Source organism: Pleurodeles waltl, chromosome 2_1 (assembly GCF_031143425.1).
Source record: "Pleurodeles waltl isolate 20211129_DDA chromosome 2_1, aPleWal1.hap1.20221129, whole genome shotgun sequence".
NCBI classification, from domain to species: domain Eukaryota; kingdom Metazoa; phylum Chordata; class Amphibia; order Caudata; family Salamandridae; genus Pleurodeles; species Pleurodeles waltl.
In genome coordinates, this window is record NC_090438.1 from 65369336 (window position 1) to 65384496 (window position 15161).

The 15161-nt window shown below is 42.0% G+C and overlaps 1 protein-coding gene across 1 annotated transcript in view; it reads left to right on the forward strand.

Annotated features, from left to right (window-relative positions):
• Positions 1-15161, forward strand: part of LOC138261292 (relaxin receptor 1-like) — a 682359-nt gene that overhangs the window by 377105 nt on the left and 290093 nt on the right. Inside the window, exons 5-6 of the mRNA XM_069210109.1 lie at positions 8825-8896; positions 10769-10840. Coding sequence (XP_069066210.1) covers positions 8825-8896; positions 10769-10840 — 144 coding nt within the window. The remainder of the gene's footprint in view (positions 1-8824; positions 8897-10768; positions 10841-15161) is intronic.

The following is a 15161-nucleotide window of genomic DNA, read 5'->3' on the forward strand; positions in this document are numbered from 1 at the left end:
TGGGATTACACTAAATTTGGCAAAAAGGTAGCTCTTGGTCCAGAAAGAGGTCTTTTTGTTATTTGGTGTAAATCTGTTCAATAGTTTTTGAAAAATTAAAGAAAATCTGTATATATAGGAACATGAAGGATTTGCTACTCCTCCCGATCTGGTGCTGAGATCTAATTGGCTGCCAACACTTCAACAAGGAAGTGTTGGCAGCCATGTTGAGACTCAACTTCAGCTAAGTCCCAGAAAAAATGTTAAAAATAAAGAAAAAGGACCAGGATACGGACGCCCTTAGTGTATCGTGCTGGGCTTCCAAAGGGGACTTCCCCACCCCCGGGCTAAAAAGCATTTTTTTCAATTCTGCCACGAGCGGATCCAGTGGAAATTAAAACAAAAAACTTAGGAAGCACGGGCTTCGTAATTCTGAAGACCCCAGGTGGGCCAAGTTCCGGGGGCAATGTTAATTTTAATGCAGGGGCCACCCGGCCTTCCTTGAACCCTGGGCACCAACACCACCCTGGGGCTTTCATGAATTTAAGGGGGGCTGCCCCCCCCACACATCCGCAGGGACCGCCACATCCCTGGGGCTTTAATGCAAATTCATGCAGGGGGGCTGCGTCCCCTAACCCCCCCCCCCACAGCCGCATGGCCCACCACCTCCCTGAGATAAACACAAAAAAATAGAAAAGGGGTCCTTCTTGGACCCCTGCAGCCCCAGGGATCACCACCTGCCCGGATCTCTTTTGTTTGGAGGGGAGCCACGCAGCCCCCCTCGTGGAGCCACTGAAGGCCCTGGAAACACCATCCCCTGCTATGTCCCAGGGTGCCCACCCCTTCGACATAGCTGTTTGCAGTGGTTTGGCGGCAGCTTTGGCAGCTGCCACCAAGTCACAGCAAACACTGCTCACAGCGAGGGAGAGCGGTCAAACAGCTCTCCCTCGCTGTGAGCAGAGGTTTGCTTTGTCTCCCTGCCCGCGCAGATACAGGAAGGGAGACCGAGGAAAAATTGCTCACACAGAGAGGGAGTTGACAGCTCTCTGACAACAATGCTGTCTCCCCACCTCCTGCGGGAGCCAGCATTGACCTTGGGGGGATCTTGGAGGGACTTTGGGGGCCTTCAGGCTCCCACCATGGTCATCAAAAATGTGACTGGGTGCCCCCTGGGGGATGGGGTCCCCAAGGCTAAGATCGGCACTGTGGAGGGGGGGCAACTCGGCCCTGCCCAAAAAAATAAAATAATAATTAGGCTGGGCCTCAGGGGATGGTGTACCCAGGGCCTCGATCAGCCTGAGGAGGGGGGCCGCCAAGACCCCTCCTCAAAAACAAGGTTAATGTTTAGGTCATGCCCTGGGGAATGGGGTTCCCTGGGCCTAAATTAGCCCTGGGGAAGGGGGCCATGCGCCCCCCTCCCAAAAAATTTATTAATTAGGCTGGGTCCTGGGCGTTGAGGTCCCCGGGGTGCAGATTGGCCTGTTGGGGGTGGGGGCTGTGAAGCTACCACATGCAAAAAAATTAAATGTTTGGGCCAGGCCCTGGGGGATGGGGTCCCCAGGGCCCAGATTGGCCTGGAGGGGGAAGGCCCTGCTCTGTGCAGGGTTGGGTGGTTATCAGGGTTGACTGCAGGGCCTGGTCACATGTCAGTCTCTGCGGCCAACTGCCACTGTGCATGGCTGAAGGCCATGCGTGGTGGTGGTTGGATTAACGTATAGTAATAAAAATTACTTTACGTTTTAAAAAAACATAGAAATTCACTGCAAAATACACAAAGGTTACAGGGACATTATAGTTAGGAAATAGAACTTTAAAAAATGTAGAAAAGAACATACAAAACCAAAGGTTACAGGGACGTTATAGTTAGGCTCACATTCTAAACTTACCAAACCATAGAAATTTACCTGTACTGCCAGGTAATATATATATATATATATATATATAACCTAGTTGCGATTGCCACTAGGTAGTTATAGTTAGGACCATGTTTCCATTGAAAAAGTGTTTTTTGACTTGCCTATATCCTTGGCACCATTTGACGAATCTTCACAAAATTTTCCCCAAAAAAAGGCCTTGTGATTCTTGGTGCGCATGAGACGTTTCAGGGTGATCTGTCAAGCGGGGCTTGAGAAAAAGGGGGCTCAAAAAACGTTGCATTTCCCATGTTAATTCCCATAGGATCTGTCAACACATCTATAGCCCAAACCACTGGACAGAGTTACGCCAAATGTGGCAGAAAGTCACCTGTCTGTATGCAGACTGTGCTTTTTGTTTTGGATAAATTTAGGGAAATTCAAATTTCTCTGGCCGCAAAGTATTCGCGGACAAAGACGAGCTTGTGTAGGGAAATGCACAGCTCTGATTGGCTGCCAACCCTTCAAACCAGGAAGTGTTGGCAGCCATCCAGGGTATAGGCACCCTGACCCCTTAGCACAGGTTGGGGGGGCCCCAGAGGACCTGCCCCCAGAGCAAAAAAGCATAAAAAAAAAAAGAAATTGCCGCAAATTCACGAAATTCGTCTATTCGCAGTAAAAAAATGCCTTTTTTAAAAAACAAGTGTGCTCTAGCTATAACTTCTGAATTTCAATGGTTTTGTATGAATAAATTGAGAACATAACTATAAAGTCCCTGTAACCTTTGTTTTTTTTCAGTGAACATATATATAAGGATTATACTTACCTACTACATTTTTACCATGCTTAGGCCTTTACGAACCATACCTTCACAACAAAGGTTTTGTGCTAAAGGCAAGCGTGTTAAAGACATATGCGTTGTAAAAAATGTTGTGGTAAAGGCATGAGTAGTAATGACGAATGCATTGTAATGATGGCATTGTAAAGGCATGCGTGGCAATTACATGCGCAGTTACGTCATACAACCCTATCAAATCAGATTTTTTTAAACTAAGTGTAAAATAAATCAATTCATTTTGAAGCATGTTGTTGAGCAGATGTGTCATAAATATTTTAATCAAGCTAGGCTTGTCTATGGAAACTCAAGCCTAACCTACACTGTAAAAATATTACATGAAATTCCCTAACAGTAGCATGATATGCGAAATGCCAAAATTTTACAATATCACATCTAGTGCCATCAGTAGCAGCTCATATTCAACGTTCACATTGATCCAATGCTCTGACATTAGGATTTTTACCAAAATGAAATCTTAACTTTGTGAGCCTTGTTTGAGGTGCACAGTTAAACCACCAGTCCCGAAAATCTAAAAAAGAGAATTAAAACTTGGAATAACCAGCACAGGTCCTGAAGCTAAGTGGAGCCACTGTAGAGGTCAGAGAGTCTATCAGAAGAAAGAATTTAGACTAGCCACTCCATTAAGTAACCAGGGATTCATAAGAGAGCCATGGCCAAACCAAATCATATTTATAATAGGCCACAATCACCAACAACAGCATGCCCCTATCAGCAAATAACCCAGCAACGTTATTCAAGGAGCCAAAGGCATTCCAAGGTCTTGCAGCCCAACAGTGGAAAGATGAAACTAGTCAAGAGATCTAACCAGTCGAAAACCTGTAATTGTCCTACCAAGTTACAAACAGCATGAGGTTAAAATTGGTCATCATTACTCTTCTTAGAATGAGTTCAATAAGACCAGTTATTTCATGCAAAGTCACCTGCACAAATAAGTTCCAAAAGAGGAAATATGAGAATTAAAAAAATTAAACTATGATTTTGAAACTAAAGTCGGACTTCTGTGATATATGTTTGTATAGTGCATGGAGAAAAGGGCATCTCAAGTACAATCTCCAATGTCACCACTAGTCAAACCACAAAGGCTGATTTCTCAAGCAATCAAGGTGACCATGATCTGAACCTCAAACCCAGGTCCATTAAAGAATGTACAAGGAGATCTGATTATTCAAGTCTGAGTATTCAATTCCCAACTCAACCAGAGAATACCAAACTGTAGACAGTGAGATCCCTTCTATAGAATGCACAACCTCAGTTACTAACTTTCTGGTGAATAAATGGCTGAGGTTTATCAGACTTTCTGCAATATCACTCTAAAGTGATACACTCAGTTCTATATACCACAAAGGACAGAGTCAAACATGGCTTCTATCATGGGAAAAACTGCCGAACATGATGAACCATTTGAAAATTCCTCTTACCAGACAGGCATCTTGATGGGGAGGGATTCACCCTCACATCGTAACTCCAAACCTAGCTGAGAGTTTACGGGCATGCTACTACAACTCAAAGGGGCTGGACAAATAGCTATTGTCCAACCTAGTCTAGAGGCCAGAAATAAAATTAACTAGCAGAGGTTATTTGAGAAAGACACCTACTACAATAGGGATTTTGCAAATTGGCCCACTTGAAGCCAGCTGCTAGGATTATGCTTGCTGCTCTCATGAATGTAATTTTGGGGTCACCATGACTCTCAGCTGTGGCCCCTGGCTTTCCCCTTGCAACACCTGGCACTCACTGACTTTGTGATCCCTGTGCTCAGAGGTGGCAGAATCAGTGCCAAGGACACAGGGACATGTGAGGATTCTTTAGTTTCCATTTTCATTACAGTAATAGTGAATAAGATTGTATTATTCACTATTAGTGTAATAAAAAATGGAGCACACTTAGGACCTTTGGTGGCAGCTGTGGTAAGTAGAAATGATTAAAACTGTATGTTGTATGCATGCCTGGGGGTGAGAGTGTGTTTAAGTGAGAGAAAGCCTATGCTTGTTTGCACAAGTGTGCCTGTATGTGTAAGCATGTCTGTGTGAGTGAAAGAGTGAGAATCCGTGACTGTGTCGGGTAGCACGAGTCTGTGTGAGATTGAGGCCCAAATGTACTATTCTTTGACACAAGGCAACGTTGCACCAACGTTGCTGCGCTGCCTTGCTCAAAGGAAGAGAGAAAAACTGTCATATCTACTTTAATATGGTGCAATTTTTTTCTTCCTGTGCACTGGCAGACATGTGCCAAAGCACATACCCTTGTGCCATGATGCAAAGGTGTGTGTGTGTTCACCGAAGCATAGGATTTGTACTGGAAGGAGTCCCTCCAGCAAAAATCTATTCTTGAAAGGTTTACCTACTCTGTATGTATGCTGTACAATGGAGCACACATGCAAAGGTGGAAAAACAAGGAGACATTAAAACGTTTATCCTTGTTACGCCTGGCATGGCAAATGTTTGTAGATAGCGTTTTTGTCAAAACTAATGGGTGGTTGCATAGTAACGCCCATGCATCACTCTATTAACGCCGTCTTGATGCGAAATAATGCAAATCTGAGCATAGCACAACTGTGTGTTACTATCCTGATTTGTTGGCTGGCTCTCAGTTGTGAGACAAGCTTCTCCAATGGGGAAATAGTAACCCCACAAAATGTGTACTCTGTGTTTTGTTTGGGTGAAAGAGACAATATGGTGCCAGAATATCATGGCCTAAATGTTGTCTGTCTAAGATATACTATCCTAAATATTGTTTGCAAAAGTATTGCTTCCTTGAGGTTAGGAACAAAATATGTAGCAGTATGCTTGTAAATACTATTTAGTCCACATTGGAGCAATATGTTTGTAAATAATATTTAGTCCGCAGTGGAGCAATATGTTTGTAAATTATATTTAGTCCACAGTGGAGCGATATGTTTGTAAATGACATGTAGTCCACAATGGAGCAATATTTTTGTAATTATATTTAGTCCATAATAGAGTGAATGATATTTAGTCGACAAATGGAGTGATAGGTGTGTCAATTATATTTAGTCACAGTGGAGTGATATGTTTATACATGATATTTAGCCCACAATATTTTTGTGAGATGATATTCTTGTTTTGGTATTCTGACATAAAACTGCATTGCCAGGTTTAAGTCTATCATGAGGTATGCAATGCGAGAAACTATTGCACTCATGGCCCTAGTATACAATAAGGAGAAACAACCCCAGATTTTGAGGATCATTATGTAGGAAGTGATCATGCCCAAACCAACAAAGGGAGTAAGGGTGAAAGGTAGCTGCTAGGGGAACGTACCCAAAGTGCTGCCATCAAAGGCTCAGACCGATGCATTCTTTCCACTTCAAACTCAAGAATTGAGAGGAGAGGCTCCTCATGAAGAGGAGCAAAGACTATAGGATCCTCAGAAGGCACTACTGGCAGATGCTGTGATAGGAGGGAATAACTCCGTGGACCCTGTGTACCATACTAGTCAGGCACAGATAGATCTATTGTCTATGAGGCAAAGGTGAGACAGAATCAACAGAAGTCTGATATACTCCTTGAGACATGGTTTTGATGCAGTCTTCCACCTCTGCCATAATGAAATCCATCTTGTGTATGGTAATGAATAATGACGAGGAAGCAGAATTAACTAAAAAACAATATATAATCACTCATGATCAAGGAGCTTAAGAAAGCTTGAGCTTTTTTAATCTGTAGCACGGGAACATCACAAGAGTTCCAAATTGTTCATGCTATGCCCCTAACTAATGTATTTTTAAAACTCACTGTATCAGCTTATAAAAGAGATAAGGGCTCTAATAAGAACATCTCCATACAAAAGCACCAAAGGGTGGCAAAGCTTGTGTAGTTAGTCTTATAAAATAATCCTGTGACTAAGAAAATGATATCATACTTGAAAATACAGACATGCAAACAGTGTTTAATGCTAAAATATTACAGTCATGCCAGGGGTCTGAAATATTATCTTAAGGAACAAGGCCATAAAGAAGAAAATAAAATGTTGAAGCACCCTAAAGATATCTCACTTCGAAACAGTTAGATCCTTTATACTGCGTACCGGTCAAACTGCATGAAAAAGCAAGATAGGAAGCGCAGCATGAAATTACCAAACTAGAAGAATGTTTCTGGGTGGAGAAGGTTTTTTTCTAGTCAACCCATAAAAGTGGAAGAAAAAGCGGGGTTACATTTCTAGGTGCTGAAGAAATTACAGTGTGAAAAAGAAGCTCTTGAAAACCTGCCCAAAAGGCACAACCTACATTTCATGGGCATCTGGGAGGATGTCAAAGGAGAGATCTGTCCTGAAAAGTTTCTTACTGAGATTATTAGAAAGATTGCACTGAAAGAGCACACAGCTGAAGCTTGAACTCTTCCGATTGTAAGGCCCATTGTTGTAATAAGCCAAAAGCCCTGGTACTGCATGTGCAGTTCTTTGTATTTTCAGAACTTTAAAGTCAAGGAGAAAATGCTGGAATTTGAAAGAGTGGTCAAATCCTGAGGGATTTTAGTTTTCAATATTTACTGATGTTTCATTTGAAATAGCTGTGGGAGGAAGGGAAATCAGTAGCATAATTTCTGAATTCAAAGGAATGTAAAAAATGTGTGGCAAGGACAGTTGTTGGTTCTCGTTGAGGCAGAGCAATGTCAGGCCCTCCTACAAAACATAAAAGATGAAAACCCAATATGAAATTAAAGATGAATTCTAAATATGACCTTTTCTAGAACCTAGGTTAATACAGCTTCAAGACTGGATGATAATATGGCATGTGGAATAAATATACCAGTATGATAGGATAAAAATTACTTTAGGAAGTAATTCTCCCAGAACCTAACAGTGCGTTTCTTTCTAGCTGAGTGCCGGTTAGCACATTCATCAGGGAAGCGAGTGGCTTCCCATGGGAAGGGTAAGGTGCATTGGATGGATTTTAGGAAAAGCAGGGGAAATAAGTGTGAGAGGAAGATTGAGCAAAATGAGAAATTAGTGAATTGGTGCATGACAAGATTGAATAGGATATCCATATAACCAAAATGGCTAGGTTGGATTTGGTATCGGGTAATGTGAATGGATTAAATAAATCTAGTTAACGTAATATAATCATGCAGGTATTAGGCCAAATTAAGACTGAGAGTGTATTATTGCAAGAAACATATCTTGTATCTGAATGCAATAATATGCAGTTAAAGTATTCTTGGGTCTCACAAACACGCCATTCTAATGCCTCTGCTTCTGTTAGATGAGTTGCCATAACTTGGTGGAAAAACAAGGAGACATTAAAACGTTTATCCTGTGCAGCGGCACAATGTGAGTGATTGAGCATGAAAAACAAGAGAGGCAGGGCTGATGGTTATTTTTGTCTCTATGAAAGGGCATGATATTAATTACATTTGGCTGTTACCATGATCCTACAGTGGATGGCCCACACCTGCAAAGGAGCTGTTATTAAAACTACCAGAGTTGCAACTCCACTAATAATGGAAGGTTAGTTTAATATTGCCCCTATTGAAATTGATTGAATATGTGCTGAGATGAAGGAGCATAAAGTAGAAACCCCTGTAAGCATGAGGACTTGGCTATTTCACAAACAATCATGTTGCAGATATCTGGCAAGAGTTGCATTCTGGTCAATTTGGATTCCTTATTCTAGTAGCCTATGGTTACCAAGCTACCGTTTGTGTCTTTTCTTCCTGTGCAATCCTTAAATGTGCACAGGATGAGATCATCTCTACCAGGGCTCACAGACGAATTTAATAGTAGGTAGGGACTTTGCAGGGTGAATTAAGATTGGAAGAGGAACAAGACAGATGTGCCCTCTCCTACCACTGTTGTTTGCACTTTTTATTTATAAATCCTGCATAATGATATATTATTCAAGATGTTAGTATGAAAGCCAACCATAATAACCCATTTGGAATACCAAGGCGACTTATGCAGGCAATGTTTTCTTGTTTATAACCCCAAATAAGAAAAAGCAGATTTTATTTATCAATTTTCCGATTACGTTTGTCCGGTGATACATCAAATGCTGCCTCGCGGCCAGACATAAAATAGATTGTACTCAGTGCATAATGAGGAGTTAATTTGTTTCTAACAAACATTTGTATATGATCTTATTCCTAGTGTTCAATGCATTTATTTACTGTTACAGATTTTTACAAAACAACAAGATTCGACATTTATCCCAACAGTCCTTTGCCGGGCTTTTCCACCTGAAAATGCTGTGAGTAACATTATTTTTCCTACAAAGCATGGTGGGTTTAATCACAATAATAGTTTATTGTGCAGTGATGAAAAATGTGTCATGGACAATACAACAACATTTATAACTGTACTTGAGATTGGTTGTGTTATGCTCTCCATATTCATTTAAAAAAATAAAAGACAGCTGAGTAGTTTTGTTATATTTTAAAAATGTATCGGATGATTGACAAGAAGTATTGATTAGTTCAGGGTTTTACATTAGAGGTGTGTGCAGTTGCAAAATTTGTTTTTTAACCTTCCAGTGATGGTTGCATTGTTTATTTGGTAGACACTTCCATAGGAAAATGTTCAGTTTTTGGATAATTTATATCACATATATCCTTATTTAGTGCTAACAACATGGTTCTGTAAAATGTAGAGAAAAAAAACTTTAGTTCTTTCTCATAAATGACATTATGAAAAGATTAGCTCAGCAAAACGTAAACTAAAGGAGAAACTCTTGATAATGAGCTGCCATTGTGCATAGAAATACTTCGCTAATGGAACTTCCAGGCACAAAATATGATTATAATTTCCAGCTTGGCTGGATTTGATTAGACAGAAAATTGTCCCATTATCTGCATAGAAACATCTCCCAGGCAACGTAACCCATGATACTTTGTAAACTCCATAAAGGAAGAACATCTAGAACATCACAAAACTTTACTGAGTAAAAATTTGGAGTTAGAACATTTGATTCCAGTGGAAAGAGACAGAGGTCTAGGTTAAGGCAGTGGACACATTTGACTAATTTAATCAACAGGCTCCTGGCCCCGTTATGTCATGTGACCTTTAAAAAGGGCTCTGCCAGCAGACAGATATCCCATAAGTCCTCAAATGGTGTTTAAAAGTATTTGAAGCTGAAATAGTTTGGATATGTTCCCTAGAAGAGACCTATGAGATGAGGAATTTCACAACAAATTGTACATAGTTCAGAATGTGTTTTTGAGATTAGTCTTTGAAGTTGTAAGTAATATGGCAGCAAGTCTAATAAGAATTACAGCTATTTAGATCCAGTGGATTCAAAAGCAAAATTGGTACTAGAATATTACTTTTTCAAGTCATTGAAATACCATTGCAATTCAAACCTGAGATATGGAATGGCTGTAAATGGAAACATCAACACCATACCAACATTCCATCTGTCTTGTGGCAGACTGAGATGCCTCAAGCTCTACAGATTACTTGCTTGAGGATAGACCATCAAATATGAATATATAAGAGAGGAAGGATATTATTGAGGGCAGCTGGAAGAGATTATAAAATCAAATCAAATCAAATTGGAAAGAGTTTAATGTACTTAAACTTTGCATGGCACATGTCACGAAACAATACTGGTGTTCCTTGTGATCACCGGAAGCTAGAAAATGGATATCAAACTCTACCATGGGGCAATTGCATGAATGAAACTCCAGGGTCATGCAGGTTTGCTGTGGTTATAAAATATTTCGCCACCTTTTGTTATCTATGACCTGTAAGCATTTAGGTTAAAGCCTCTTATACTGAAGTACGCAGTGCACTCAGGAGATGTGGAGGTCCTTATTCTTGCTGAAGAGATAGGTTACACAATGAATTATGTAAACCTAGGTTTATATCAACCGATCGATCGATGTTAACATAGGTTTTAAAAGATGTGCTTTCATTATGAATCAGCATTCTGTGCATATCTCCATCTCATCTCACAGAAGCACATTGGTACTGCAATTCTTTCTTTTATTAGTCTCTGTGAATATAGATGTTCATTATAATATGATATGAAATATGAATTGTACACGCTGAAGTATCTGAATGTTTTAATGAAATGAAAATAAAAACCCTAAATAATAAGGTACCTTTTCTTTTGGATCCACAGATTCTTAAGTCACAATCAAATTACTTCCCTGGAGGCAGGAGTCTTCAAGGATCTTCATCAGCTGGAATGGTTGTAAGTGACCCTTCTTCTTTCCCAAGAGCTTCACAGATGTCTAGCAGTTTGCCTAAGAACTTGGGGCCATATGTACAAACACATTTTCCCATAGACACAGAATGGGTAAAACCCTTTGCTACATCTGGCCCTTGATTCCTAAGCTGAAGATGCAATTGCAGTATAGGATGTATGGCGAGGGGATGTTAATCAGTGTGTAAGTCTGTAGATAGACACAAATAATCACTTCATTTGAAAGCCTTGCGGCTATCTCAAGGCCAAACCCACTAAGTGGACATGTGGCCTATTTACAGTATTACACCCTAATCGTGTTTTTAGAGGAATTTGCAAAGCCAATAACTGTTCATTGACTCAGCCAATAGAATCCTGTTGTTAAATCCACCAATTCAAGTCTGTGGACAGTCATCATGCTGATAATCTATTACTATACTAAGGATTGTGAAAAAACGTGTAAATGTTCAGCTTCAATTATAGATGACCCATAAAATTCTGTTAGCTACTTTCAAGTCTTGCATTCCTACTTCATTTAACACAGCCATATCAGGATGTTTGGTAGAAAGAGTGCCAGAGAGCTTCTTACTTTAGATTCGTCAGCACCCATCCCCTGTTTCATTAGGTAATTACTTCTATGGTAGTTCCTCAGGTGGTATTCTCCTTTCTAACTTAAGACGCGTACTGCCGGGTTATATTGTGTGCAAGAAATAACGATTCACTTTTGTCGTCCATTAGGGTGATAGAGGCTCTTAATCGAGTGGATCTTGGTGCTTCAATTGACTATAATTCTTTGACCGTTGACAGAGATCATTATGTGTTTTGCACATACTACATAGAACAATATTGATTTGCTAGATTGTTATGTGGTTGTGGCAAACTGCCATGGTTCTCTATTGAATCTGAAACTTCTTTTTCATATCCCCTCCCCAGAACACCTCTCTCGACCGGCTAGCCAACAGCAGCTTGCCTGTGACTCACCCTCTTCTAAAATACTTCATTCCTCTCACAACACAGACTATGGCTCATGAGATCCGGCTCAGGATGCTTGCCCCTTTTCTCAGTTGAAAAAGATTGCCGCAGCTATGGCTCCTACTTTCTTTTGCTATCTCAACTTTTCTCTCTCCCTCGCTTCCATTCTTCACTTGCTTAAAAGAACCCTGGTGAATCCCCTCTTGCAAAAGCTCTCAGCTGCTTCCAAAATCTACACTAAGCTTCATTCTTTATCCCTCCTACCTGCCAAAGCCAAAAAGATTAAGAAAGTGGTTAACTCTTAAATCCATTTGGGTTATTTTGGAGGCTACTGCCACATTTGGACCTGCCCAGTGCACATCACAGAGCCTATCCTGGGAGGAGCCTTGGATGACATTAGGATGGCATTGGACTGCCATCCAAGTCACAAGTCACCCAAGCCCTCGTAAGCAGCAAGCTGGACTACAGCAATGCGGCAAGCTGGACTACGGCAATGCGGCAAGATGGACTACGGCAGGAACCACGGCCAAACTTCAGAAGAGGCTGCAACGCATCCAGAACGCACCTGCACGTCTCATCCTGGACATCCCTCACCACTGCCACATCACAGACCACCTGAAAAACCTGCACTGGCTCCCAGTCAACAACAGAATCACCTTCAAACTTCTCACCCTCGCTCACAAAGCACTGCACAACACCGGACCAGAATACCTCAACAGACGACTCTCCTTCTACACCCCAACCCAGCATCTCCGCTCCACCGACCTCGCCCTCACAACCGTCCCACGCGTCTGCAGAACTACAACCGGCGGTTGATCATTCTTGCACTTCCACAGCCAAAACGTGGAACACTCTTTCCACCCACCTGCGCCAGACCAAGACCTCCTTACCTTCAGGAAACTTCTCAAGACCTGGCTGTTTGAGCAGTAGCAGCACCTCCCTCTCCCCGCATTCTCTCCATCCCCTCCTAAGCGCCTTGAGACCCTCATAGGAGAGTAGTGCACATCACAAATCCCTGATTGATTGATTGACTGTGGCACTGTCATCTCTTAGTCTCCATCAGTCACCTTTGACAGGAATGACCATCCACAGCTTATTGTCATTCATGAGATCACTTAGCGTAGACTAGCTCAGGTCATTCAGCTGTAAAAGGAACCAAACTGTGGCCCTGATTTAGGGTTTGGCGGAGGGGGCTTCTCATGAGGGATATCCTGTCCACCATATTACAAGTCCATTATAGCCTATAGAACTTTTGTATGGCAGATGGGATATCCATCACGTTGGTGACAGAGTAACCCCTCCGACAAACTCTAATTCAGGCCCTATATTTCGGCAACCTTTTTGCTGCTTTCAACACAATAAACACTGAAGGTCCCTTAGGGATTAGAGCTATAAACACCGAAGGTCCCTTAGGGATTAGAGCTATAAACACTGAAGGTCCCTTAGGGATTAGAGCTAAGGGTCTCATTACAAGTTTGCCTGACTTTGCAATGGAGATACAAGAGGGCTGGAATTTAATTTACCGGTCAGTATCTCTGCTACAGTCAGACCAATATGAATTTTCCCCCGAAATGGGAAATAAGTGCTTGCACCCAGATTTACCGGGTTTTATGCAGTTTTCTCCATTTTGGTAAAGACACACATTCGCTTTCTGCCTCTCGGAGCAGCTCCAAAGTGTGTGTGGGACTGCCGATGGGGACAGAAGGCTGGGGTTGCAATGGTTCAACGCATGATGGTGCCTTTACGAGGGGAGCATTGTACGTTCCCCCAGACTGGTGCAGTAGGTGGGCAGAGGCTGGGCACTGCTGCTGCCCTCAGCCCCTGTCTTGCAGTAATTCTCCCGGTCGAGGGTGTCTAGACACTGAATTATCGGGTTCAGAATTTTGAGACCCAATAATCCCAGTCCCTAACACATTTATAGTTTTGACTTGTCTTGTTTCACTTCCGGGTGAAATAGCTCCTAATGATGGCCTAAGCCTTATGCTGTTTAATGCCAAGATAACCCCTCCACCCTCTCTTGTTTCAAGCTTTGGTTTTGCATTCACTTCATGTGCCAATTGCACACACATTCTGATTAGAATTGAAGTGGCTTCTAATTATAACGTATGCAAATGTCATCACTTGAATGACGCAGGTTGCTTCATGGATTACGGATAATCGCCTTTATTTAAATTTGTATAAAACAGAGTTGATGGTCTTTAGTAACCCATCCCCTTTTCATGTCTGGTACCTGGTGGTCAGTTTCATGACGGCCCCCACCTCGTACAAGGAATCTAAAAAATCCTGGTGTTCTAAAGTATATTATTTACCTCAGTGCCTAATTTGTAAATAAAAACGTACCGGTGCCCAAAGCTCTCCTCTGAAACACGCGACTACTGCATTTAAATTTGCGAGGACTGAATACTGATGCAGCGTAATCCTAAAACCATCCCGGGCCTCTTTAATCCATTTACAGCCACTCCCTGCCACTTCCGCTCACTCTTGCAGCGTTTTGCTTTCTCCCTTTGTGACGCGTTTTCGTTTTTCTCTTCCTCCTCCTTTCCCGTGTGTCTTTTACTCGCAGTAGATGCCTGATGCACAAAACTAAGTGCCGGTCACCCGCACCAGAAACCACTATCTCAAATTAAGCAATGGTTTACCCCCAAATGATCCTGGGGACATCAGACTCACTCGGTGTCATATTTGACTGTATGACCGTACTTTCCCGGGCTAGTTTAGCTCCCAATCAACCGCTGATTAAAGATCCCCTTTCGAAACTTCATTGGTTACCAGAGGACAAAAGGGTCATTATTAGATTGTTCTGTATGTTGTACAGAGCAGACCATCAAACTTGGCATCTCTGCCTCTCACTACACCTCGGACTTCGCATTCCTCCACTCTTTGCAGGTTTTCCCAATATCAGACGTGTCCAAGTTGGGGGGGCTGCTCTTGCTCTGCAAAGTAGCCCCCCCCCCCCTATTAAGCTCCACTGACTCATTGTCTTGCTCCCAACACCTGCTGTCTCTACAAGCTGCTGAAAACAGCATCTTTTCTAAACCACCGTGCTCTGCCGTCTAATCCTCCAGCTTAAAGGGCCCCCTCGAGGGGCAGGGAGTTTACAAAATGGTGTTCATTCACTGAAAGAGGCCGCTCGGATGAAGGTGAACATGGATGAACCACCGAGACCCAGAATGACGTCCAAAGGAGCTTTGTGCTTTTTTATACACATCATTGATTATTTTACACCATTTTGGCTCGGTTTTTTTAAGCTCCTGATTTTTGTGATGCAAGCCACAAACTGAATTAACCCTCGAAGCTTAAGTAAACATGGTCTTATTAGCTACTCAGAGACAGCCAAGGAAATTGAGGAACATATTAC